The sequence below is a fragment of the Netta rufina genome, assembly GCF_964035555.1.
Source record: "Netta rufina genome assembly, chromosome: 1".
In the NCBI taxonomy this organism is placed as follows: Eukaryota; Metazoa; Chordata; class Aves; order Anseriformes; family Anatidae; genus Netta; species Netta rufina.
In genome coordinates, this window is record NC_140123.1 from 56302074 (window position 1) to 56330069 (window position 27996).

Here is a 27996-nt window from a genome sequence, read left to right on the forward strand (position 1 = left end):
TTCTCTTTAATATTTAATATTTCTTTAATATCTCTTCTCATAAAACTAAACACGTTTTAAAAATAATCATCTCCAGTTCAGAAAAACATTGCATCACAGAGTAGGAATAGTCATTGTTAAATTCTCTCCCCTCTATTTCTACAGCAATTTCAGGTTTTCCTTGAAGTGCAGGCTATCGGTATGGTCATTTCTTCCCCCAAGACACGTTTGTTTGCCCAGTTTGTTTACATTCAGTAGCCTACCACACACAAAGCAATATTAAATGCGAGGTGTGTTTTACTTTGTTTGCAGATACAATTTTTAAAAATCAGTTGTAGCTATTAGTGCAACAGCATCATTATTTCGCCGCCCGCCTTGGAGAACACACTTGATAAATTTATCAATTCTGGTAAGAAGAAATTAGTGTGCTCATCTGCCTTTCACTCACCTCAGCCCCGTACTTGAGGCGAGGCTGGGGGTGGTGGAGGATAAAACCCAAACCCCCAGAGGGGTGCGCGCAGACAGATACGCGTGGTTCAGGCGTCATGCGAAACCAGTTAGGCTGTGTTAGTGGGGGCAGCAGGCTGTGCCTAGCCGGGGCTGCGTGCCAGCCTCCAGGCCTACGACACGCTAGAGCCAACGTGCCCAGGTTTGGGAGGTTACAAGAGATCTCGGGTTTTAATACAAGGGCATTACGGGTTTCCTGGAAGGTGCTACCGCGCTACTGAGCCTTCGGCGGGGCTGCGCTGGCTTAATCCCTGCTCTCGCGCAGCACGTAGGAGAGGCCGTGAGTCCCGGAGGAATCGTAATTGTCATGGTAGGGCAGCTGGACCCACTCGGGCTGGTAGGTGGTCGTGCTGTACACAAAGCACTCCATCACGCTGCTCCCGGCCGCGCTGCTTTTCCCTTCCCACTCCACCACCTCGATTCTCATCGTCGTGCGCTGGTACATGTCTGGGCAGCCTTCGAATTCGTCGAGGAACTGCAGCATCTGGTCGTCCACGGTGTAAATCTCCCCGGCCACGTGGTGCCCCGTGCCCGGGATGTTCAGCATGAAAGGGATGTTGTATTTCCCTGCGATCACCAGAGGGTACTTCTCCACGGTGCGGCCCCTTCCTTGGTATTTCGCTATCCCCTTGGCGGTGTTTATCATGTGCTTGTAGTTGGGCTGGCCCTTCTTAAGCGTGCCATACACGAAGACACGAGCCATCGTACCTGAAAAAGCAGCAGAAAGACAAAAAGGTGGATGTTATACACGTGGCCAGCTGAAAGTGCAGCACGGACCAAAGGAATGCATGCACGCCGAGATGGGGTGTACGTGCGAGGCTGTTTGGGCACATGCAAAATTGATCTCATTTAAAAAAATCGTGCTAAAAATTCAAATTGGTCCTTAAACTTTTCAGTCAAACACTGTAGAAAGACAGACAGCAGGGGGACGTCCCTCTTGCAGTTCTTTGCTGTAATCAAATGGCATCCCATTGTTTCTCCAAGGATGCCACGACAGCAGCCAACACAGTGCTGAGACAGAGTAAAAGCTTCAAGCCTTTTTTTTTTTCTTTTTTTTTTTTTTTCTTTTTTTTTCCTCCCTCCCTCTCTCGTGATTATATTGGAGCCATGCTGCATGCAGTGGGGACGGTGCCACGCTCAGTAACATACCTAAAGGCACCCAGGGAGCCATCCCAGCGATGGGAACAAGCTCCAGTTAGCACACCCTAAAACAAAGCAAAACAAAAAAGGTTCAAACACCTTACTATATCGCTCTGCTGCATTTAAGGTAAAGTAGCTGTGGTCAATCCCACCTGTTAAAACTTGCAGGGGTGAAGCCATGGGGTGATTTCCCCCCTGCTTGTCAGGGAGGAAAAGCAGCTGCTGGCTGTGGAGGGGAACGCAAAGCCTTGAACACCAGGCCTGAGAAACCTGTGCTACCCAACCAGGTGGCCTGGCAGGGGAGCAGGTTGAGCTCAGCCTGCTGGTGAGGCCTTTTGGGGACACACTGAGGGCTCCCACAGCCCCGGGCCTGCGGTCCCGCCGCTGGCTGAGGTGAATAAGGCCGCCAGACACCAGCATTGCCCAGCGCGAGCTGGGGAGGCCGCCGGGGTCACCCCCAGAGCCAGGCTGGGCTGCCAAGCTGCTGTCACAAGCACAAGGACACACTTGTCTCGCCCATCCAGGGGACGGGAGGAACAAACACCAATTTCTCCTCAGGGCTTTGAATGACTCCTAGCTGACAAACCTCACAGGCTGACTTGACGAGGCCAGGCCAGGGGATGGTGTCGGCACAAGTGCCCTCACCTATCTTGTGGGTGAGGGGGGATCCCGTATTTCAGTGCTACCAAAACTAAATGATGGCTGCTGGCAGAAAGGCCAGGTCAGACACAGCCCCAAGTCCTTTTCAGGTCTTTCAAGCCACCTTGGCCTGTAGCCGCTGTTTTGCACACGTGCCAGCCATCTCTTGAAAACAGCCCCTGAACAATTTTGTTCAAAATTTACCTAGCAGCATAAAACACTCAAAACTGGTTTAAATTGGGTAGAAGACTGGCCTTCCTGAAAGACAGGAAAAAAATAATCATACTTTCATAGGTCCTCATCTATTTTTCACACTCTGCCCTGTTCATTCTCCTTTCTTTCTGCAGGGCAAATGAAGTTTTTCCCGAATTTGCCCTCAGTCAGTACCTGCTCAGAGCCTGCCTCAGCATCACCCACCAGGGCAGCCACCCATTGCCCACCAGAGGAGCACATGCAGCTCCATTTGTTATTAAACAACATTCAGAGTTCGAAAATAAATAAATAAAAAAAAAAAAAACCAACTGAAAGAAGAAAATTAATGTGTTTTCAGCTATTTAGTCTTACTTTAATAAATTGCTAGATAGTTAGGCTATCAAAAATGGTATGGTACTGGCCTGGGGGAGTGTCATTTAAAATAAGCAAGCCTCTTAACCAGTAGCAAAGCAATTCCTCCCTTGGTGAATGAACAGTTTTTCTCTAACAGAATACAGTTTTTCAGTAAAAGTGATGTGTGCCTTTATTTACTGGCAAACAGCTTTCAATTCAGGAAAAGGACTACACCACTTCTCCTCCCCTGTATTTTATCAGATATACTTCAGGGTAATTTATCCTTGATGACATAAATGAGTTTTTTTGGATGCAGCTCATTCCCTCACAATAAAAAGGACATTAATATTCAGTTGGTCTGACTCCCTTCTATAAGAAAAATCATTACCTTTCAGATTGTGTTTTGAATAACAAACACAGATCTTTCAGGAAGAAACTTGTCCCAGTGGGGATTGAGAAAGGATCAGAGTTAAGCACTGAAACATGCAATTAATTCCCATTAGGGGATTAGGGCACTCGTGTTCACTTTGAATCAGAAAAATGAGTTGTGAATTAAATTGTTCACAACCAAGAGGTTACTTGTCAGAGTTAATAACTTAAAAAATAAAAAGCTGAATGTAAAACACACATAAAAAGCTCAATGCCGAGTGGTGCATCTGTAGGGAAAAGATATGCTTCATTTCCATTAAACTAAAGATCTCTCCCTACTGTATATCTCAAGATAAACTTCCGAAAAGTTTTCGGGGAAAAGTGAGACAACTCCTGAAACTGGCGAAAATGAAGCGCACGTTTCTGACTGCGCAGCGTCCGGCTGCTTGGAAACGTTCCCTTCAGAGGGATTTACAGGAATGCACCTGGCATGAAAAAAAGTGCTGGTCCCACAAAACTCAACAGCAGCAACAACAAAACTCACTAGCCCAGGTTTGGGTACGTGTTCCTGTGCCAACATTTAAGCAAATGAATTCACCAGGCAGGATAAACGGAGACTGAGTAGGGACTGGAAGTCTCAGTCCCAGTCCGTGCAGACTTGGTGCCTTCCGAGCCTCAAATTCACAGCACTTCCACCGTTGTGGCTTCTGGAGAAGGCTGGCAGCTGAACTTCACTTGCCCCTTCACGGTCACGGATCTTCCTGTCATCTGCTTGGGATAAGCTGATCACACTGACTTTTTGTTTAGTTTAAAAAACAAAACTGAGCCCGAGCTTGGAAGTGAGTGAAATGAAGAGTTGGTAGAAACATTTTCTGAACGCAGCTCCTGATAAATAAAATTGATATAATTTTCTGTGTAATAAATTCAATCTCCCGCACGCTGCGTACTGAGTTCTGGGCAGGCTGCTCCAGGCACCAGCATAATTCCCAGCACTCATATCTGTGCTTTCAAACCATTTTTGGCCACCTTGTGGCAAGGAGAGTAAAGAGCAGAATTTTATTTGAGGGTCATTTCACAGACTTCCACTGAGCAGCTGAAAAGAGCTCCAGACGGCATCGCTTCAACGGATAACCTACAGTGCCAATGAAAAGTTGCCTTTTCTCACTTAATCCGGTTTGACACTTCATCCCTCTACTGAGCTACCTTAGAGGGGAAAAAAAAAAAAAAGGAAATAAAAATCAGACTTTACGCTGAGTATTAGCTGCCAGGGCAAAACAAACCCATTCAGAAAGTACTTTCATGCAATATTCATGCTGGGATCATTAAAATTTAATGATGTGGGGGAACGCGAATGAGATCCGTGTCGCCTCCTCCAGCTAGGAAAAAGGCAACCGGCCGACCCGCTCGTGGGCTCCGTTGCTGCTCCCTTCGCTGGGTGAGAGGCAAAGATCAGAAAATGAAGTAACAGCTTTAGGATGGAGAAGGCAGAAGGTGCTGCTGGGTTCAGATAAAAGCAGGGGTGGCACAACCTCTGTGACTCGGATGATGATGGGGTCCTACCAGCTTCTTCCAAAAATGAAGTGAGCAGCACTCCGTGCATCAGGCTGGCTCCTGGGCCCTTTGTGATTGCGGTAGCGGTGGGTTCGGGTTTTGTTTTGCTGAGGCTTTTCCTTGCAGCTCAGAAAGTATCCATTTCTCGCCCTCCATACAGTAACATTATTTTCCCTTGAGAAAAATGCTTAGCGCTGGCTCAGTGACCAGATATAGTTACACATTAATTCTTCAGAAGTTTCTTAAAACTGTAGGAAACAGGTGAAAAAACAAAACGCCTTGAACTTTAAACTTGAGCCCAGTCTGTTTGAATGAAGCGAGTTTTAAGGTCACTCTTCACTCAATGCTAACTTTCAAGCAGGACTAACATGCCAGAGAGGACTCATGGGACTGCATCCTGTTGGTCCTTTGATGCTTTCATTTTGTTACTTGCTATTTTCTTTATAGCACAGACAAGGGCTTCCTGCCCGGGCCGACCCCTTTCCAACCTTGCTGAATGCCTCGGAAAAGTTTATGGCAAGACACCTTTCTTACATTAACCACAGAGGCAGCAGCGAAACGATGGCTCCTTTGAAATCCAGAGGTTACGGTCTCCTCGCAGCAGTCGCTCGCTCAGAAACTCTGAGGTGCTGCTTTGTGAAAACAAACAACGGTATTATGGTAACCAATGCCACGTTGGACACTACCGGGCACTACCTGGGACGGCACTTCACCGAGATTTTTCCTTTCACCCTCGGACAGCTTATATCCCCAAACCAACAAATACGCCCACACTTAAGCTTGGGTATCCTGATGTTTGGCACTGGGAGCCAGAGCACGGAAGCCCTCCCTCCTGACAGGCATCAATCACACCGCTGCTCTAATTCCTCGCGCTGACTCGGCACCAGGGCAAACGTTTGCTTTTCATCTGTTTGAAACCGTTTCCAGTCACTTTCAGCTCTATTTCATAGAGAAACCTCATTATATATATATTTACTGTTACTGGAAGAGCTTCATTCCCAAAGTAAAAGTTAGGAGCTGCTAAAGAGGGCTCCAAAAGGCAATTGGCTAAAGCCACCACACACAAAACGATGCCGGGACACACTGCAGAAACACGCCGGATGCATTTTTAGACCATTTAATCTGCTAAATGTTAAAGTGCAGAGACAGGAGGGGACTGGAAGCACGTAAGGAGGATGAGAAAAGGAGCATGAAGACAACGGAAAGTCAACGGATGTGGACAAACTGTGTTGGCAAAAAAGAAATAGTTGCACACCCATGATACTAGATCAGTATTATTGACTGTTTTGTCACAGCATTATTATTAAGTAATAATATTATCATTATACATGTATAAGCCTCTAACAGCTTATTGTATCAAGTTTTTGACACCACAACTCATACACTTGTGGACTGTAGAAGTAGTTAAACTGAGCTCAGGGCAGAGCACAGAGAAAAGGAGTCCACAGCTGTTATTTTGGGACACAGATCAAACAAGTGGAAGTTGTTAAGCTTGAAGAGGAGCTATCAGGGCTCCTGCATATCACCTACAAATAGAAGTAAAGGTTTTACAGAAGGGACCATTTGTCTTCCACGTATACAAACAAACAGCTCTCTATAAAAACATGGGACATAAGAATGACCACAACAAGTCACAACAAAAACGAGCCACGTATCCCACATGTGATAGTGGTTGACAGCAGATTCCTCATCAAGAGCTAAGAACAGGACACAAAGACAGTGCTTGGGTTACAGACTGGTGGCCCAGAAGCTTTCCAACCCAGAGGCAGTGACTGTCGTGGTGCATACAAGACGTCCCAGCATTTCCAGCGTATTTTTCTCCCCCTGTTCTGTTGAGGAGGGGGAGCGAGAGAGTGGCATGGTGGTGCTTACCTACCCATTGGTGTCAAACCACCCCCCTAACACGGAGGCTTAAGCTGTTATATCTATTCAAAAGGAGACAGAGGAAATAAAAAGAACATTTACTTTAAACACCAGATCACCATTATGGGAAAAAAAAAAAGTAGAGAACAATTTCTGATAGCACAGCCCTATTATGCTAGCTGTGCTCCCTGTACAGTTTCAAACACCACAGTGAATTTGAAGTGGTTTCTGTCATTGACATGCAGGGCATACCGCCTTGATTCAAACCGCCGACATCCTGAGGCTCAGAATACAGTCTGAAGCTGGGACGGGTTTTCCCAGCGAGGTCAGCACACTGATTTACATGCCAATGCCCAGAATGTTCAGTTAGTTGTTTTGGATCGGGAAGAGCATCTCAGCCTGCGAAACGCAGCAAACACTCTGAGTACCTAAGCATGGGAACATATTTTTCTGTGCTGAAAAGATGGAGGGAGAGAAAAATGGAAGGGGGAAAAGATCAGGTCTGTGCTAGATCGCAAGGTGCCTTGCCACAAAGCGGTGCTGGAACGGGATGGGGAAGCCACTGCACAATAATGCTTTGTAAGGAGCAGAGAGATGCCCGGCTGGTCACGGCACAGCCAAATCTGCTCTTTGGAGATTTCCTTCCCCTCGTCCCTCAGGGATGTGGCTTGACTTGGAAAGGAGGCTTTCACGCAGCATTCAGCAGCCGTGGCCTCCTGCAGCAGGAGCCGGCTGCTCTGGAGGCCCTTGCATGCCTTCCTGTTGGCCCTGTGGGAAGGATGCTGAGAGCCTCCAGCTGCCCAGGTGGCACGCAGTGACTTCTGCTAGCATCCAGGTGGTGCCACCTCAGGCCTCATGATGAGACTGATGAGGGCAAGAGGTCCTGGCCTGGCAGCTGGAGGAGTAGGGGCACGTAGTACTCAGCTTGTTTTTTTATCCTGGAAAGCACCTACATGTACCAGTGTAGGCCAGTTACTGAAACACAAACCAACTAACTTGGTAGAAACGAAACTTAAGGAAACCCCAACAGGCTGCTTTTTTTCTGGCTATGATTCCTTGGGAAATGATGGGTGACTTTTAAGGGCCAAGGAAAGGTAATTCATACGCTTTTATAGCATTTATGTATGTACATAAAATTTCTATAGAGAACCGTGCTTTTCTTGGAAAATACCAGTGGCCCACAAAAGAAGAGAGAGAAAGATTAAAACCAGCTGTACTGGAGGAATCACCAGAGTTAAATGCAGACACTATTTTAAAAACTCAGCCAGGAAGGGTACGGACAGCGTGGGGTGATGGCCAAGCATGCTTGTTCTGAAGCAGGGTCATGCAGAAGGGTTGTGGATAACATGGTATAGGCACACAGACGATATAAATGAAAATGTATCAACATGAGCGTATGCGTGCCACTAACTCGCAGCAGAAGAAGGAGAAGCCCTTCTTGACATTTGGAGGAGCACAGATGAGGTTACTGAGCACGCACACGTGGAAAGCTGGAGGATTATGATATTAATAAAGTGGAATTGTAAAATTACTGGCTGGCTAATAAAGCTCTGAAGCAAGTCAGACCACTGATCTGGAGACAGTCACTGTACAGACATTGGAAAATGAGGAAAAAAAAATATTCAGCAGATCCTCCTTCTGTGATATACAGAAATATTTTCCCTTCACTTTATTTAATTTATTCAGGTCAAGTTTTTTAAGGCTAAGAAATAGGTTATGAATGTTGTTCTGTTTTTTAAGAGAGAAGGGAGGCTTCATTCCTTTCAGTCCATGAATCAGATTTGTGGAGAAGCGTAATATTTAACACATGAGATATTGGAAATGAAGCAAATCAGATTAATTCACTAACTGCCATTATTTTACTTGCCTAATTAATTAAATATGCAAGCCTTTCTTTGATAAGGTATGCATATCAGGTAGTTTTATTTAATAAAAAGGCCTTTTTCAAGTCAAAAATAAAGAGCTAATCCCTATCTTAGTAATAAATCTTTTCCATCATTTTCTAGTACACTAAAAGGCAAAACAAAACAAAACAGATCCCCACATGGAAACTACAGAGAACCATGAGCAGATGTCTGTAATTACTTCAGTCCCACTGAGGTATATCACTTCTGTTTAGAAACTAGTACTAAGTTTACAATAAAAAAAGATAAAAAGTCACAGATCATCATGAAAAGAAAACCAATGAGTTATTTCAACTTTCCTGATCTTGATTTTTTGTTCTCTAAGAAGCACTTGCAAAATCTTGCAGTGAAATCTGAAACATACCTTGTCTCTTTCTTCATCAACTGCGAAAGCATCTTTATCTAAAAGCAAATACATTTATTGGTCTGCTATCTGCTACATGGAAGAAACAAATATATATTCTGGGGGCATCCAAAAAGCCTGAAATGGCTCATAGCAAGGCATTGGAGCAACTGCTTTCAGATCCAGAAGATGTAGTGACCAGAACCTAAAATATCCTTGCTGGTAGAATCAAAGACAAGCAAGAAGACAAGAAATTACCAATTTGTGTCCTGTAAGGATGTGTTGAATGAAACCTTGACTTTCCGGTAAGGACTGATGTGGTCTCTTGATGCAGAAATAAGTTTTGCAGTCTGATGCAAAATTTAACACAGGTCTGTATTTACTGGAGAATCAGCAAAACCAGCTATAGAAGTTCTTAAATCTTCTCCTGGAACCACAAGAGGCTCACAAGAAATACTGATGGAAATAATTACCTGACATGGTGTTCCTACTGAGATATATCTTTGCAATTGCAAAAAGAAAAAGCAACGCTATTTTAGTTTTACTATGGCATGTAGAATTTATTCTAACTGTAGGTCTTCTTGGCAACATCCAGGATCCCTGGAAAGAAGCCTTAACCAAAGGCATCTTAAACCAGAGTTCTAGCTGTAATAGAAAACAATATATAATATTCATCTGAATTATATAGACGTGTATACGAGACAGAATTATTTACAAATAAAATATTTATACAGATGAAAGCAGTTTTATACATGCTGTGCAGCCTCTTTTCAGTGACCTTTGAGAAGGAATTCCAGTTACTAACTTGATGAAGGAAGGAGGACAGAACCAAGTAGTGGAAGTAAATGAGAAGGCGAATAATATTCAACGTGGTTTTGAAAGTAAAAAAAGCCAGACTAACGTCATTAAAACAACCTGCTTCCTCCTTAGGCAAGGCTAACACAATGGGCCTGGAGTACAACAAAATATTTAATTTAATATGCAATGAAAATAGCTCCGGAGCAAGCCATAGGGAAGAGTTGTATATGAATAAGGAGTTTCTTAAGGGAAGATTACAGCGGCCTACATTAAAATAGAAGTAATCAGCACAGACAAACTACTGGTCATATTCCTTGGGAACTGATGCTATTTTATTTGTTAGTGGCCCTGCTGCAGCAAGCAGTTGTGTGCCTATCAGATCCATGCATGATGCATCCTGAGGAGGAGTGGGTCATGCCATAGACATATTAGATGTCCAATGAAGTGCATAATCGAAGTAAGGTGGCTTTAAATGATACAAAGTGCAGAAAAACAAGCTTAAGAAGCACTGACAAGAACTTCTGATATAAAGTGGGGACTCAGCAGTTGCAAGCAACGAAGCAAGACACTGTACTTTGGTCAGTTGCACAATGGCTAAAGAACAAAGTCAAGCTGTAGACTGAGAGAAAATACTCGAGTAAAATCACGTATGTTTTGCAGTCCTCAGAAATTCACATGGTCATTTTCCAGACATTCCCTTTCATCAGAGATTTTCCTCTTCTCACACGAATAAACACACTGATGTTGGGCAGAAATAGCTGCACCAGCACAGGCAGCATCTCCATCAGCTACAACAGACACCTGAGCAAGCTACCAACATGACACTGTTGTAAAGAGGGCAGGACAAACAAAAGAAGTATTTCAGAGAAACACAGGAGGCACCACAAAGGTATTGGCAAAATCTTGTTTAGAAAACTGCAAGCAAGAGACCTCATCCACACTCAGAAACACCAGTAAAAGGCATAAATGCAAAGACTGGAAAGTTACTTGTTTCCTCAATCATTCAATTTTATTACTTTGTTATCAGGGTTAAAAATAAAAAGGGCTGAAATGGCTTTGGCTTGCAAATGCAGACTGTTGCTCTTCATACATGCATTCTTCATACAGTTGTGCGAGTTATCTTACAGCAAGCGTTTATTACTTCTTTTTCTGCAGTTGCAGATGTCTGCATTTAATGACTGTTCGGTCCCACGCGCTGAAAGTGTGTTTCATATTTTCCAGCACCAAGTAATTTTGAGAAGGATCGTACTTGTCCAAACCACATGTTTTTCATCTGCAATGACAGCACAAAGTAGCTGAAAAAGCATTTTTTTTTTTTTTTTTTTTTTTTTTAGTGTGGGTAGGGGTGTTTAAAAAAAAAACATTCTAGGGACATAAGTCTTCAAAGTTACTTTAGGCATGTATTGGAAAAAAAACTCATACCTTAAGGCATTCAAATATCTCAGAGAGTGCCTGACTACATCTCTCCATCAGATCTAGACTTAGTGTTGGGGAAAGAGGCATGGAGGGCAGACAAGTAAATATCACAGTATAACAGGCTGGAGCAAGTGCTGAATGCCTCAGGCAAGGGCTTAAGATGTAGCCAGCTGTGGACTGGAGCAGATCCCAAGCAAAAGTGTTTTAAGCCTCCAGTATAAAGTAGCATATCCTCAGACGAGCTTTAATTTCTCACAACAGCCTCCTTGCATGCCTCAGATATGGGACAAAATAATTAGTAATAAGCACAGCAAAACTGGCTACATTAGTAGTCAACAGAGCAGACCAAAGGGAATTGCACAGATTTCAGCCTGAAAAGGGTACCTGCCAAATTAGTATCCACTGCCTGTGCAGTGGAACCTGAGACAGAAGTGATAATGGAAACCCTGTTTGTCCTTTTCCATGCTTTGCTTTGGAAATGAGACAATAATTGATAATTATTGCTTTATTCTCTGCTGTATTGGGATCTCACCTTTCCAGATAGGTCCCAGTAGCCACCAATTCACTTCCTCATGCTTTACTTTTTCCAATTGCAGTGTCAGTGAATAGGGTGAGCAAGATAGGAAAGGCAGGTCCTACGACTTTATGCTTCTGAGTGAAGAGTTTCTGCATGCCATGGGGTCAGAAACTTTCTGGATTTGCTTCTGGTGATGCCTTCACCAACCTGTGAGGCAACCCATCTGACCTCAGTTTCTGATCACCTCTCAGATTCCAAGAGCCAACTTCATCTCACGTGATAGCAATAACGTGATGAAGTCTCACCTGAGACACAGAGATGCCAGGCTGTTCTCAGGTCAGCTCAGATCAGAATACAAGTCACTCAGTTGAACGCCATGTACAAGTGATGCTGTGGACAGCATGTAAGGAACTTCTAGGAAATGTCAATCCTGCAGAACGGAGCATAGCCATGTGGTCACAAAGGTGACACCAATGATGATCCATACAGCATGGATCATTATAGACAGGTTTGTTTGGCTGAATTTATTCATGTTGTAGTCTGTGTTATGCAAGGCCCTTATCCAGGTATAATCTACACATACATCAGACAATTTATGCATGTACATAAAGAAGAGAAAACCTATATTTTTTTTTAATAAAGGAAAGTCATCTGTTGATTTTCCCCATCATTGCCACCTCCATTAGAGCTTTGCCACAGTGGATTATTAGGCAAAATAGACATTCACTAGAGGAGATTTTTTTTAAAAAGGCTTAATACAAAAACTAATCTTTTCTAAAGTTTTGAATGAAACTCTCAGATTCTGCAGAAACTTAATCAGTAAGAGAGGTTCAGTTGATTCACTGAATCTGGCAGCTGATTCACAGAAAAAAAAACAGGCAACTGCTTCTGTGACACTGTGAAGGTACCTTGCCCTACATTACACCGGAAAGTCTATCATAAATATCAAATTTATAAACAGACAAGATACTTGCACCATTTAAAATCAGACCAAAAATGTGTCTCTACATATGCATTTCATTTGAAGCCAAGGGGGGCAGCTTTGCATTTTCTGCCCCACTTTACAGGTAGATGAGATGGCTTGGTGCTCCCAAAAGCCATTCCGGCTCCTTCATATGCTTTTGCAGAAAGCCATTCTTTCCTCCGACTACAAATGCACCAACATCATCATTCCTGTATGCCTTCAACCCACTTTATAAACCTGAGCTTTGATCATTTTCTTCATTCATAAAATAAAACAGAGCCGAACACATTTCTTAAAAGCTTCTCCCACAGCCATAAAATTTGCCATTTACCCACCCGTCTCCATCAGAAGCTCATCTCCAGCAAGACTACGTTCTAACAACTTTTCTTAGAAAACTTGAGCTGTGAAGGCTATTGATGCTTGATCCAAGGAACAGGTTTTCATTTTATGACTAAACAAATGAACCTCCACTAAATACCACGAAGAATTCAGCACCACACTTTTAAAAATGGATGGCTTCCCCTGAAAGGTCTTGGCCCAGGAGGTCTAAGTAGCAGCCTACTTAGACCTAGGTCTGGGAGCTTCAAGAAGTAGTTCTGGGTGAACACTCATTCACTTCCAGATCTAATATATTTCACAATGGAAAGCTGATTTTACAGATTAAGCAAGTATCATATTTTTTGACTTCAGTTACAGTTAATTGAAAAAATTTAAAGTTAAGCATTATCCCTACACTGCTGAAAAGATACCAATTATTCTTAAGCAACTGCTTAGGCCAACTTGACAGTAAGGAATTCTATTTCTGTTCTTGAACAAGTCAGTCTCTGTCTTCCCAATGCCACTGCCCTGCTGAATATCATGTAGCACAGCAATCTATGGCAGCTTAAAATCCTCAAGCATAGTAACGGTATTATTCTGAACAAATCTATCCCAGATTTGACAGCAGGCATCTAGGGACCTTTGGAAATCTCAATTAATTTTACTTCTGTGTTAAGCAAATAATCACTTAGTGATGCTAATTATGAAAAATAAATAATCTAATTAACTAGAGTTATACTGGATCGCACTGCAAATCACAAAACAGCGCATTACCTAAGACACAGGAAGAAGAGAAATCATACAAGAATTTCACGTTGTCTTTTTGATATGGCTTAAAAAGACGAGTAATAACACATTGCTTCTGATTTTCAACACGTGAACGTTTCTTTTAAAACAGATCACTCGAAGCACTGCGAAATGACAGCGCTTCCCTACTTGACTGTTTACTTCCAGATAACCATCAATTAACGCAGGCATGCTTCTGAATACATAATGCATTACATTTTTTACTTTCAACACCTGGTGTCACCAGAATAACGCCGTATATTTCTACAATGCTCTGCAGTTGTGTGCGCTTTGATTTTAAGGCAGGAATACTTCAAATAAGAGTGGAACCATAGAAATCAAGGGAAATGATGCACATAGATGGTTTTAGTGGCTAAATGAGACATTATCAGTTAACTGACCATAATGGGTCATTTAAAAAATGAACTCAAGGTCTCTAAAAGCCTTTGTCCCTTAGTCAAGGTAAAGAAAGACCTGAAGCAAAGCAAAAATTCTTCTGTATTCCCATATTCTGAGCAAGCCAAATCCCACACCTATTTTACAAAAAGGCTTTAAGTGGTCATTTCTTCTAAACCAGAAGTTAGTTAATCGCAAGCAATTTTTGTATGGGCTAATCACTACTTTTCTATCCAGCCTAGGACAGCTGTATTAATCAGTTATCATGATGGTTTCACTAAGAATAGACAGAGAGAGGCGTGTTACTGTTTGGAGCTCCCTGGTTCTCCAAGATACTAAATAAAAAAAAATTAATCTCGGAGAAGATGTAATTAATCTTAATCCCTCCTCCTCCCCACTTTATCAGCAAGACAGAACCAATAAAAGACATGACAAATTCATGGAAGATGCCTAGACAGTCACAATTAGTAACCCCATACTTCATTATTTTAATATGAAAGTAGATGCATTTATTCGCTCTAAACGTCAGATAATGGGCATAGAGAATTAAAGCTTTTTCAGCTTTTGATGCTTATTTCAAAACCCAAGCGGAATTATGGCTGGCATTTTGATCAACTGATACACGATTAAAGTTGTGCTACGTTTTTTTTTAAATACAGCTTTTCCAATAAAAAAGGAATCCTGAACTTTCAGAAGAGTCATAAGCTTGTTATACAAAGATCGAAATTACTGTATTACAACAAATGAATGGAATACTTCAGAGCCTTCGGAACATTTTGATTCTATTTCAGAAGAAAATTCTTTATCAGAAAATTGAAATACTGCACAAGATGTGGTCAAGATATTTCAAATTCACTTTGAAAAACACATTAAAACTGGCACTTTCCTTCCGCTAATTATAAGTTTTCTACAACAAACTTTCCAGAACTCGCATTGTCTGTCCATATTTTTTCTCACTGAGTTTACAGGAACTTCTATGGGTGTGGGTATTCAGGTGTTAGTCCTGCCACTGTGGATTTTAAACGCTGGTACAGAAAGGTTAACACTGACAGAGGAATAATTTTCAGGTGAACACCTATCTAGGATCTGCAGACAACGTTTGGAGGAGATCCTTGTGCTCCAGTGAGGCATTTGCTACTTTTCAACTGACAAGTACTTGACAGCTGAGTCATCAAAGAAGAAAAAGAAAGCAACACAACCTTGAATGCTGCAATCAAGCAATTCAAGCCTAAGTAAACCAGGATCAAAAGAGAACAGTATCTCCAAATCAAAATGCTGATGGAAAAAAATTCATGGAAAGCAGAAAAAAAGCTGAACCCTGAGAAGAGGAATGCTGAATCATTAATAAAAAAGAGCTTTTCTCCCAATTAACAGATGTTAACATAAACAAATAATTTTTAAAAGAGACTACCTAGGTCTGGTGGACTAATGGAGTTAGACAAGTTTTACACGCATGACTTATTTCATATAATAACTCTGCTTCTTCTCCAGCTTCTTCAGCATTTCAGAAAGGGAAAAAAAGAGAGAGAGAAAGAGAGATAAAGCTTTCTGTGAAACAAACCAGTGCCAATTGTTTTACAACTCCTTACCCCTTTTGAAAAGAGCAAAATAATTTAACAATCAGGTCTTTGGGAGCTCTTTTCTTCCAAACATGCAAGCATTTGGTGACCATACAAGCTGATAGGAAAAAGGCTGCCAAGACAGACCTAGGAGACAGCATGTGGATGGAGCCACCCACTATTTCCAACATGAATTTCTGTGGAAGAAAGAAGGGATGTAGACCTTCCAGTAATAAAAATGAATATTTAGAATATACACAAGTTAGTTTCCTTCTTCCACAGGTGGTACGATGCATGGATGCTGAAAACCAATCTGTCTTCTTCTATGGTAGTTTTTTTATTTTGACCTTTGTAGAACTTTTGGCGCTGTTACTCAAGATATTCTCATAAGCAAGCCAGAAAAAAACATCATTTAACAAGAACTGTTGGCACGTAGGTTAGAAATAAGCACAAAATTTGTTACACTCATTCAAGTAGCAGGGAAATACTAGTAATGAAAATACTGACTGACATGAAAAATGCAAGTGATGCCACAATGCACAAAGCTAATCTTGTGCCTCACAAGCCTCTGCAGCAGCAATTCAAGTAAGGTCAGTGCCGAGTTCTAAGATTAGCCAGGAATACTCAACTGCGTAAACAAAATCTGGGGGGAAATATTAGCTTAACAGCAGCTCCGTATTAAGAGATTTGGCAGTTATAATGATCATGAACTCAGCATGAGTCAACAACGTGGTACTCTTGGAAAAAAATACCCTAATGTTTATATACAAACAAGTGTATCATTAGGAAGGTACATGAATAGAAACTCCAACTCTGACCCGGTCACAGAGTAGTACGTGCAGCTTTGGGCACCACCGTTTTTAAGAATGGGATCAATTGGACAGAAAGAAGAGAGAGGACAATCATAGGCCAAGAAATCATGAGGCGGCGGCAGCAGGGAACACTGTACTGTGATCATTTATTTTAGAGCAAATAGGTCATGCCTTTAATTGTATCAAAGCATGCCGTAAGAGAAAAGGCAGAAAGCTTTGTTTCACATCCACTTTTACTGAAGAGCCAGCGAGCTTAAATTCCAAATAGAGACACTAGAACTAATCTACCTCCTGGTAAGCACAGTGCTTAAGAAGAGCCTAGACCATCCAGGAGAGCTATCAACTATCCAGCAGGTTAGTCAAATCTCTGTCAGAAACAACAGTATTACTGCTAAACTTGCCTTTTGCCAAGGAAATGGATTAGGCAATCTCTTAGCTCTCCTTTAAAAGAGTAAAGATAAACAGCAGATTAATTCATATGCTATGCATGGAAAGGAACACTAGGTTTATGGAGAACACAGAAGAACAGAAAGAGCTTAATTCTGTGGTCCAGTCATTAGATCCCATCTACTGCCACCTCAAGAAGAGATTTCTACATCCTGCTCTTAACCTGTTTAGAGACAGTACACTATGCAATTACTTGGAGTTTTTTTCCAAATAGCAATAGCTTTGAAAAGAGAGAACAAAACGTTGGCTTCCCACCCATTCCACATATCTCCTACCAAATATACTCGCAGATATAATCCCGAAGTTCTACATCGAATGCTTTTTGACCCCACGGATCCTGCCTTCTGTGCTTTGATGCAGCTTCAAAAGGCCAAGTAACAGCAAGATCAAATATTCCAAGGAGACACAGGTTAGAGCTCTCCAAGTAGAGGGCACAAATCTAATTTTTCTGCTTTCTAGGAGATGGTGCACAGAAAGACTGTTCTTAATCCTGAAGCTGCTCTTGGTTGGATCATGTGTACCTCTGGCACAGTTACCCACCTCTGGCCTGATAAAGCACTGACAGAAGGCAAAGTAAAGGACCCAGGACTCCACCACCACAGCTGGAACAGCTGCAAAGTTCACTACTGCCATTCCCTGCTGGAGGCTTCTGCTCCTCTAGTAAAAAGCAACACAGACTTTCATCCTTCAGAGCCTGCATGACAGCCATCCCATTTTGCATACTGAGCATAAAAGCTGTTATAAATTTGCATCTAAACTCAAACCTCTTAATTTTATGTACTTTTCTTCTCAAACACTACTGCTCTCAGCTCACAGATAGGAGATTTTAATCGCAAGAAGTTCTGAAATAACTGCTATTAGAGATTTTAAAAATATAAACAATATTTGGCTCATAGGCAAAATGTTTTATTTGCTCTATTGTTAGCAAGTAAGTGGTGAGGTAAATCACCGATACTGATTAACTGAAGAAATTAACTGAAAATCTATACCCTCCTGCAGGCTTTCTCCAAGCTGTCAATGGGGCAACTGCTGATGTTAGTCTTCTAGACGCCCAAGAACATTTTGCACATGCATTTATTTCCATGGACTGTTTTCTGCACACGTGACCTGACTGAAATTACTGGAGATTCACAGGTAACTTGTTACACATGCATACGGTTGTAGTACAGACTCAGGCCACAGGTCTTCACCAAACAAAACAAAACAAAACAAAAAAAAAAACGCTAACACATTTCTTAGAAAGAAAATTAAGTAAGCAATTATATTGTGCTACACAAATTACATCAGCAGCAGCTCTGCCCACAACACAGAAATAATCAGAAGCTGGGATCCAAGAAGAGATACTGAAGCAAATAGTAATTGTGCATGCTGCTATTAGCACACTGCTGAGTTTTTACAGATCACAAAACTACAAGATTACTGAGAAGTTTAATGATTTGATCTCTTATCAGAAATAATCTTAAGACTGTCTGCTCCACTGTCACTGAAAATATTTCCCATCACTTTTTCCTAAACACACTCCTAAAGCATCACTACTACCTAGAACAAAAAGCCAGGTGATAAAACGTGGTTGGGCTGGTGTTCTCGGTGGGCTAACGGAGAGATGTAGAGCAGGATGGAAGGAATGTCAAAGAAACAATCCTCCCCATATACAGCCTTGAAAATTAGCCCAAGATATTATTTTTTGTTTGACCTGTTCAATGCGAGACCAAATCACCTGATCTGGCAGAGTCATGAAAGGCAAATTATCCTGAAGGCAATATCATCTGCTCCTCTCTTCTGATATCAGATCTACCAGGTCATATTGTCTGCTGCACCACTCTGAAGAACCCTGTTTACAATTAGGTTGCATCAATATTGAAGGTCAGCCACAAAAAGACAAATTTAAAATTAAAACATAACTGATGAACACAAAATTTAAAGGCCAGTCACAAACTTTATGCTCTAAATCATATGACAGACAAAAAAAAAAAGTGAATTTAAAGTTCTTACATCAAAAATATAACGATAATACCTTTTGGCATTCTGTGATAGCTAGCAATATTCAAAGCTGAATGATGATGAACTGTTGAATAAATATTTCTTATATTCATTGTGACTGTGATGATAATATGGCTTTTGATAAAGGCAGCTAAATGATAGATCCTAATTGGGTTTTCACATACAAAAATGCTGAAACCAAAGTTACATGTAAGACAATATAGACTACAGTTGGACAAATTAAAGAGATTAAGTCATTGTTTTGATACAGAGAAATTGGAAAAAGAACTTGTGTAGAAATTAATCAGGTACAACATTAAAGATACTTGGTGCCACCCATTAATGTAGTAAATTGTCATTAAGCATACTTACTTAAAAGATATAGTGTCTCCTAGCAGTAAAATAACAGACTAGATGAGCAGATGGATTCAGATATATTTTGACCTAAATTTCTTGATATTTCAACACGATAAGTAAAGGTATATGTAAACAAGAACAAAAGGGAGAGGAAAAAACAGCCAGCAAGCGTATCTCATGATGAAGCCCCATACTAGAAAGATGGGAAAACACCAAAAACCTTTTCTGTCTTTTTGCTGCACCTATTTTTCTTCTCCAAGATGTTTTGTTTCTGTTAAGCAGGTTTTCTGAAGCTTTACCTAACTTTAAATAATCACATTACTAAGAACTTCATTATGTCTGGAACTACAAACACAGAATATAGTCCAGTGCCCTAGGAGAGTTTAATCAAAAGAAATAAATCATTAACTTAAAGTATATTTTAATCTCTTAACTGTTCCTTAACTGCCCTTCTTTTATGCTCAGTCTCTCTTGAATTGCACTCCTGTTAAAGACAATGATTAAGAGAACAAGTCTCGTTACTCACAGAGTTCACAGAAGTCAAAAGATTCCTTTCTTTTTGAGTCCTTCATATCACCTTCCCCAAAGACACTCTTCCCAGCTGGCCGAAGTTCATAAGCTTATAACTTTATGTTATTTTTCATGTCTGAAATGAGCTTCAGAAAGATTTGGCCAGTGGCTGGATTCATATTCTGAAAGTTTTCCTAGCTGGTGTATTTGAACTACATCACAGCAAGCACTGCAGCCTTGGAGCAGGTTGGTGGTTTGATGTGTGAAACGTGTATGTGTATGATAAATGTCCTGCTGGGATTTATTCCCTACGTAATTTTCAGCTAAGGCAAAATTAAGCCTGGGGCTCCACTCCATAAATTGTGTCAAAACATTTCTCTCATTCGTATAGCTTCTCAGGTATTTATACATTTTCCTAATACAGTGCAGACTTAGCTCTGTGCAATGCCATCTAAATTTAATTTACTTATTCTCCTATTCCCACATCCAAACATAATATTTACTGAACATTATCTCCACACCTCACGTGCAGCACGACACAGAGCAGTGCTGTAGACAACAGCACAGTGCAAGGTGATGTATTTTTAAAGCTCTGCTTTCAAAGTACATGTTGCCACACTCCATCCCCTTTCGGCAGAAATATTATGCAACACTGAGCTCGGATCCTTACTTGCTCATTCTACAGAAAATCTCAATTTTGTTGGCTCCAGTAAATACTGCCTCAAAGAAAATCAATAGAAATTGATATACACTCTTGAACGTATATAAATGCAGACATTAACTGCAAGATTCTGTTTTCCACCTAGTAATCTCTGGGTGGAAATCTCTTTTCACTTCACTTTGCTAACTCTCTGTAGAGTTGTCACATTCTCTTTAGAGTCTTTCTTTTGCCCCAAATAAGTTTGTTGTTTGAAGAATAACTCAAGGCCAAGATTGTGCTGACACTAAAAAAAGGAGACTCATATCCGTGTTCTCCCCCTTGTGCTGGCACTATGACCTGCTCAGGCATGCAGTCAGGGGAATAAAGAAACCTTATACCTATAACCTTCTCCTACTGCTATCTAGGAGTCCAAGATCATCTCAGCTCATCACATCTCAGCTGACAACCATGGTAAGTCATTTCTTTTGTTTCCTCTGATAATCATCTCATCCAATGATGTGTCGTGCCCAAGTGCTATTGCTTAAATCTGTCAGTCGCCTTCAGTTTTCCCACCCAATCGTTCCAGTACTGATTCCAATCTGAACTCAAATCCTATTCCCAACATAGATCCAATCTCTGTGACAAACACCCAGCACCACAATAATTTCATCTGCAAGTTATTACTATGGATGCTTACACTATTTAGACCTTTCTCAAGTCTCCTTACATCCCTTTTCCTTTTCCATGAGCTTTTCACGACCACCACGAGATTCCTGTTTCTTCCAGATGGTAACACTGCCAAGAACCTGCTGCCTCACTACGCAACAACTTCTTGTTCCTGGGTTGGATAAATCTAAACAAGAGAGCATATTCTTGCACTCATTCAACATACTATTGCCAGTGCATAGCTCCATAACCCATTTAGCACAGGAAAAGAAGCAAAAGCTGGAGGCCAGCAGAATGTCATCACCAAAAAAAGAGGTAGTAGAGAGGAGGGCAATTACATCGTGTCTTAAAAGCTAAAATTATAGCGGTCCTAATGAAGGAGCCAATATCCTGTAAAATAAATATCACTTCACTGCAAACCTGTAAAGATGTTGACAGAATCAGGTTCTTTACTGGTCAACATCATCCAGTCACACTTCTAGACTTGCAAACCACTTGAATTTGCAAACTTGTGTTCTTGTGATACCAATTGACTTCATAAATTCTTGTTTAGGAATCACAACAAAGCCGCTAGACCAACCATTAGCAGCCTTAAACACTTGCCTTAGAGCTCAAAGCACGCTATGTGCTACCAGAATCTGAAATGTCCTATTACAGCACCCACAGTGAATTGCAGGTCATGCAGTTAGTTATATTAGATTTAAAAAGACAAAAATAGTTAAAGAATTAAAAAGGAATTAAGGACAAGAGAATTACAACTTGAACCAGGGCCCTTTATGTACTTTGGCCTATCTGCCATTTCCTTATAAATTAAAGTAACCCGTAATTTCTTCTAATGAAGCTATTATCTAATGAAATTCTGGCATGGCCTTAGTCTCATATCACGACTAACACGAAACACTTGTCAGCACATCTAAATGTCATTCAAAGCCACCACAGCCACCATTCTTCCAACACAGAAACGAAACAAGACCCTTATTTCTCACTTACTACTTATAATCTCACTTCCAATATTATTTTTCTCAGCAATGTTTTGAACAAAATTGGTTTATTTCTACTTTCATGCTAGCTTTCAGTCCAATTACTATATATGTGGGCTGTACTTCTCCTGATGGGAAATAATATAACCTGTTACCTTTGATTTCTAGAGAAATTCACACAATTCTGAGATCCAAGCAACAACAAAACTCCTACTACAGAAGTCAGAGTGGATAGAATCCATTTTTTGGGCTGTATCTTGAAATCTGAGAGTGAAAGAAAATAATATCTCACTGTGGACAAGACACGATCATGATCACACCCTGATTTTAACACTAAATTTCAGTATCCACATATGCAATTAAACAACCTTGGGTTCGGTTTAAAACAACTTAGAATGGTGTTGAGAAGTTCTTATGAACCAGAGAGCAGTATTCATTGCATTTAATACTCTAAAGTCAGGAATCTATGCTGGTCACTTAGGCTTTAAGAGTTGAGGGATTCAGCTCACGTCTCTTTACATCACCATCAGCTACAAATGAAACTCACATTTCAAATGCAAGTCTTGCACCTGAAGTAGTAGATAATTAAGGCTGGGTAAATAAATCTCACTTTATAGTGCCCGTAGGAATGGTTTGATGCTGAAGCTCTCCTGAATAATTTGCTTCTATATTGCATTGTCAAGCTTTGGAGTTTCTGGTACACTGAAACCCCAAGTTCAATTAAAACCAGCTTTTGCTTCATGCTTCTACATATTCTATATGTTAACATCCAGAAATATACATGAGGAAAAAAATAACTAAAAACGAGTTCCATCCTTTAAAACAGTTTAAAATAAACCTAAACTGTTGTCACCAGCAGACATCATGAAGGACGCAATCACAAAGTGAGTGCTCTTCCAAAACCGAATGGCAATGGCTGAGCTGTTCAACCTACGTGCTTGAAAATACCAGCCTTCTAGCAGCACTGTGTAATACAAGAACTGTGGGCTGCAGAACCTAAGAAAGGCACTGTTTTGAATCCCATAGGACCCAGTAAAACCAAACGATGTTATTTATGGAAAAAAAAATATAAAAGAACATATATGGTATCCATATATGGATAAATATTAATGTTGGTAATGTCAAGATAGTTTTATTATGGATTTGGATTCATATTCCAATTCTGCAGAGACTTACATGTATATACATACTCTACTTTTATTTTTATTTTTTTAAAACACTATTAGGAAAGCTGCAGATTCAGCAGGAGTAGTCTCAGCACATCAAATTAAGCCTACACTAAAAATGTTTCAGCTCCTGAAGCGGGGGAGGCAAAACCTGATCAGATTGAAACCACCTTGCAAATCAGAAGTAGTAACATACTCTCTATACACTGCCACGATCCATTCTGAAGGAGGAAGTGCTGGTGAGATATAAGTATACAATTCTTACCAGAATTGTCAGCAGAAACAATAAATCCTGTGTATATAATTCAAGTGCTGTACAAACTGGTCTGCCTACCAGAAGGCAAAATGTAACAAGTGATGTATTTTACTAGATATTTAGAGAAGTAGTCCCTGTGATGCAGATGGCCACAGTGGAGCTACAGCCAGATACCCAGGGTATAGAGAGATCCAAGAGAGGAATCATGGAAGACTGAGGCTAGCTCAGAAGCAAATGTTTGGTAGAAAGGAGATGGCTTTTATATCATGCCAAAACACTATTCGAACTGCCCTTGATAGTGTTACCAGAAAGTACCATAATGCCAACAGGCATTCTTGAGACTCATGGAAAATACATGCGGTGAGGGTTTTAAAGGTGGTGAGAAGTGAACATCGATGTCTCCTTCCTTACTACCAGTAAATCCAAACTCCTGACTCGCTGGAGAGCCAGAGCTTGGCTGGAAGTGCAGTGTGTCAGCCCGGGTGATGCTGGCTGGGATCCATGCTTCCTCTGGCGTGCCAGTGATGGTATCTTATCTTCCCTGCCTTTTAACTCATGAATACACCTTGCTGGACTACAGAAGCATGAAAGGCAGCAAGCAAAAGTGATTTTCTCCCTTTACTTGACACTGACTAGACCACATCTGCCGTACTGCATCTGCTCTGTGCCCCCCAGCACAAGGAAGGTACTGATAAACTGCTGTGAGTTCAGGGGAGAGCCACCAAGACAGGCGGGGGGTGAGCACTGCCTTGTAAAGAGGCTCAGGAAACTGGGCGTGTTCATCTCTTGGAAAAGAGGCGGCTCCAGGATGACCTAGCAGCAGCCTTCCCACACCTTTGAGGAGGTTACAGTGGGTTTGAGGAACAACAGGCATAGACTGGCACAAGACAGGCCCTGACGTGATTCAAGGAAAGGGATTTCATGAAGAAGACTGACAAGCATTGCAGCAAGCTGCCCAGGGAGGTTGTGCAGCCTCCATCCCTGCAGGTTTTCAAGACACATCAGATGAAGCCCTGAACAGCCTGGCATGCTCACACTGGGGACCCTGCTTCGAACAGGAGGCTGGACTAGAGACTCTTGAGGTCCCTTTCAGCTTTATTTATACTATGACAAAAAGTCGTGGGGTTCTTGTAAGACCAAACAAGACGAGTGGAGGGAAAGATGACAGAGTGACTTGCAATTACTCTGCTATTAATTGATGACACACATATTTAGAATTGCAACACTGTGCTAATGCAGAAAGCCTCCCACAGCTGAAGGGTGGTGCACACGGCATGATGTCCCCTCTAGTTAGACTGGAAGCACACAGGTAACAGTGGGAAAGGCAATGCTTTAGGGAAGGGATGAGAAAATACGATTCCACGTGGGCAAGAACTGCTGTCAGAAAGGCAGTAATACATGGGTACCTTCAGCTGTTAGTAAAGGTCACCAGCAATTACAGACAAAACGCTGCAGGAAAAAAGCTGTTGTGCAGGTAATTCCAGAGAGAGTGAGACAGAGAAATCAGAAGTGACAATGATATTTGGCATGCTTTTCTTGAGATGTTAAAAGCAAATAGCTGACAAACTCAGAAAAGAAATGAAAATGACCAAAATCTTAATGTAAAAGGCATTCTTGAAAAACACCGTAATGGTAAATCAATAGAACGTTATATTGCCTCGGTAAAGTCTGTCCTTCTTTAGCATTACCTGGTGCTCAGAATTGGGGAAAAGAGAGCCATTTTTGACATGGTCCATAAAACGTAATTAAACTTTTGTAGTGAAAAAGAACAGAGAATTCTAAATAGCTACAGACTTGATTTAAGGACAGTAATTTACTACTGCTTTAATCGTTCTGCTCCTGAAGGAAAAAAAGCTATTAAGCACACAAGAGACAGAGAGAAAGAGAGAGAATGAAGGTATTATATCTGCAAACTCAGTAACATCACATTCATACATTCACTCTGGCCCCTATTTAATTATCTTTCTAATACTCACCCTCTTTGTCAGAAGCACGAGAAAAATATACTCTACAAGATGCAGAAAAGGTAGAATCTGTTCGTATAAAAAATGCATCTTATCATGGCAAGCGTTCTCTGCTCAAGCAGTTCATGTCACTGAAAGCATCATGCAAGCTTCAGACTGAATTCTACCTACAGCAAGAATTATGAAAATATTTGACCAGATTTAAGCCCAAGGAGCATATTCTTCTACAACATGAGAAACATAAAACAGGACACAGGTTAGAAGGAAAAAAAAAAAAAAAGTACATTGCTCCAAAAAAAGTGATGACATTCAAACTACAATGAAATCAGGTATATTTTTGCTATAATGCTGTTTATGGTTACACAGACAAATATTTTGGATAATCCATCAGTGAGCAAAAGCGAACCAGAGCTAGTACCAGAAGGTGAATGCCACAATATATATAATACAATATCATAATAATATCATAATAAATTTATTATTCCCATATTTCACTCCAGTACACCCTCCTGACTGCACCTTTGTACTTGTACCTACACTCACAAACTTAAGACAGAAATCAGGCAGTCACCTAACCTCTTGCTTCCCTGAAGTTCCCTAAGAACAACAAACACAACCATATAAACAGCAGAAGAGGGAAAAATAGGGTTACAACAGCAGTCAGATGCAAGTCCCTTTGAGAAATAAAATCTTTTGAAACAGACAGGTTACTAACTATCATGGGAGTCACGAAAACATATAGGCAGGATCAGAGGAAGGTTGGTTGGAAGGAAGCTTTGAAGGTCACCAAGCCCAGCCTCCTGCTCAGAGCAGGACTAATGCCAACGCCAGACACCACTTTTCCAGCGAAGAGGCTGCGTTCAGCAAAACAGTGGGTGGGAGAGACAGCAGGATGTCTGGTGCAAAAACAGACCTGGTTTGTGCTCTGTACTCTCCGGAGGCACCTAGCCTTCCAAGTTGGAAATCAGCTAAGGAAACCATGAACTGAAGCGATGATCCCTTATGAAGGATAAAAAGCAGATACTGCAGGAAACCAAGTATTCAGAGCAACATTTCTACCCTGAATCTGACCACACACGTAAAGAAGGCACTGAAAGAAAAACTGTAAGGATCAAACAACATGACACGTATCGATGTGACACATTCTCTTCTGCAATCGAGCAAAGCTTTGTTCGATATTCCCGTAGCCTTAACCTCTTGAACAGAATCAAAGAAACTTGTTTGCAAACTTGACGGAGAACATCACAGTAACTTGGAAAGCAAGGAATGAACAGGCAACAAGAATCCAAGCAAAATGAAGTTCTTGTACCACAGAAATGAACTTCTTAATATTCATTGGCAATAGCATGCGGGTTCTCAGACATAAGCAAGGTATTGGAAGTTAATTTCTTTAACACGTAAGCACCCTTGACAGTTCAGCTTTTGAGGTATTCGTTCTGCTTAATTTTACTTATGGATGGCAACAGAATGCTGTAATACGCTTGGCTAACAAGACACATTCATTTTAACATAACTTGGACCTCACATACAGGGAAAGAGGAGATCAGTGCTGGCTGAGGATACATATCATAGGGTTTAAAGGCAGTCTAGGTTCTTAAGGCATTTCTTAAGGGGAGGGGAAAAGAAAGTTGAAATAAGCCCATTCAGATATGCTAAACCTGAAGCCTATGTCACGCTGTGAACAATTTTAATTGTCAGGAAATTGCTTCTGCAGATTGACTGAGTGCTTAAACTCTAACCTAGAAAGCATAAAAAGACAGGTCCACTCTTCACGTGGCCTGACACGAAAACGGGTTGTACGGATTGATATTCCTACTTGCGTCTCTGCAAGTTAAGCTCTATACAAGTTGCTGCCTTCGTATTCTCAAAGGACAGCGAAAGTTACAGCACTAGAAAATTAGAAACCCTAAAGCCAAAAACGAGGAAGTTAATTGCCTGAAGTTAACACAGACACAGCTAAATAAACCTGAAGTCAGAAGCAGAAGGTTTACAACTCTCTAAAATGGAAAGGGATGCAGGGAAGGATGAGAAATTAAGTTCAGTGAAATGAAATACTCAGGAGGTTAGCCAAGATTTAAAAAAAAAAAAAAGAAAGATATATGCAGTCCACACAATGCAGGCAAAGCAATTAACGCTCTAAAGCGTTAACTTGTGAGGAGATTGGTAGCTTCTCTTCATCTTCCACACCTAAGCGGCTTTCTTTTGCTTCTCCCTCACATTCAGACATGGTTTTTCGGCCAAAACTCTCCCCTAAACCTCACAAGGTCTCGCCGGGGAGCCGAGCGCCGCAGCCTCCCTCAGCGCCCGCCCAACGGCCCAACCGCCCTCCCCTCCCCTCCCCGCCCCGCCCGCTGATTGGCTGCTGCGGGCGCGGGGCAACGGCCGCTAACGGCCGCGTCACGCGCCCCCCCCCCCCGCCTTGCCGCGCGGCACCCACCCGCCAGCGCTGCCCTCGCCTCACGGCGCCTCCGCTTCCGCCCGCGGCCGCGTCCCGTGTGGGCGGCCCGCGGCCGGTCCCGGGGGATAGGCGGCGGGGCGGGGCGGGGCGGGGAGCGGGAAGGGGAGGGAAGGGAAAGGGGCGGCCCCCGGCCGGGCTCAGTGAAGGCAAAGGGAAAATGTTTGT

General features: G+C 41.6%; 1 protein-coding gene across 2 annotated transcripts; it reads right to left on the reverse strand.

Moving 5' to 3' along the window:
* GGACT (gamma-glutamylamine cyclotransferase) lies at positions 1–27866 on the reverse strand. Of its 2 annotated transcripts, XM_084288177.1 has the most exons (3): positions 27811–27866; positions 1636–1691; positions 1–1194 (listed from the first exon to the last, which is right to left on the reverse strand). In XM_084288177.1, the coding sequence occupies exons 2-3, from the start codon at positions 1655–1657 to the stop codon at positions 731–733; spliced, it is 486 nt and encodes a 161-aa protein (XP_084144303.1). In that variant the 5' UTR covers positions 1658–1691; positions 27811–27866; the 3' UTR covers positions 1–730. The 2 variants fall into 2 exon arrangements, with proteins under 2 accessions (XP_084144303.1, XP_084144304.1); XM_084288178.1 differs by lacking the exon at positions 1636–1691 and having other exon boundaries at positions 27811–27849.
* Positions 27867–27996: the final 130 nt, after the last annotated feature.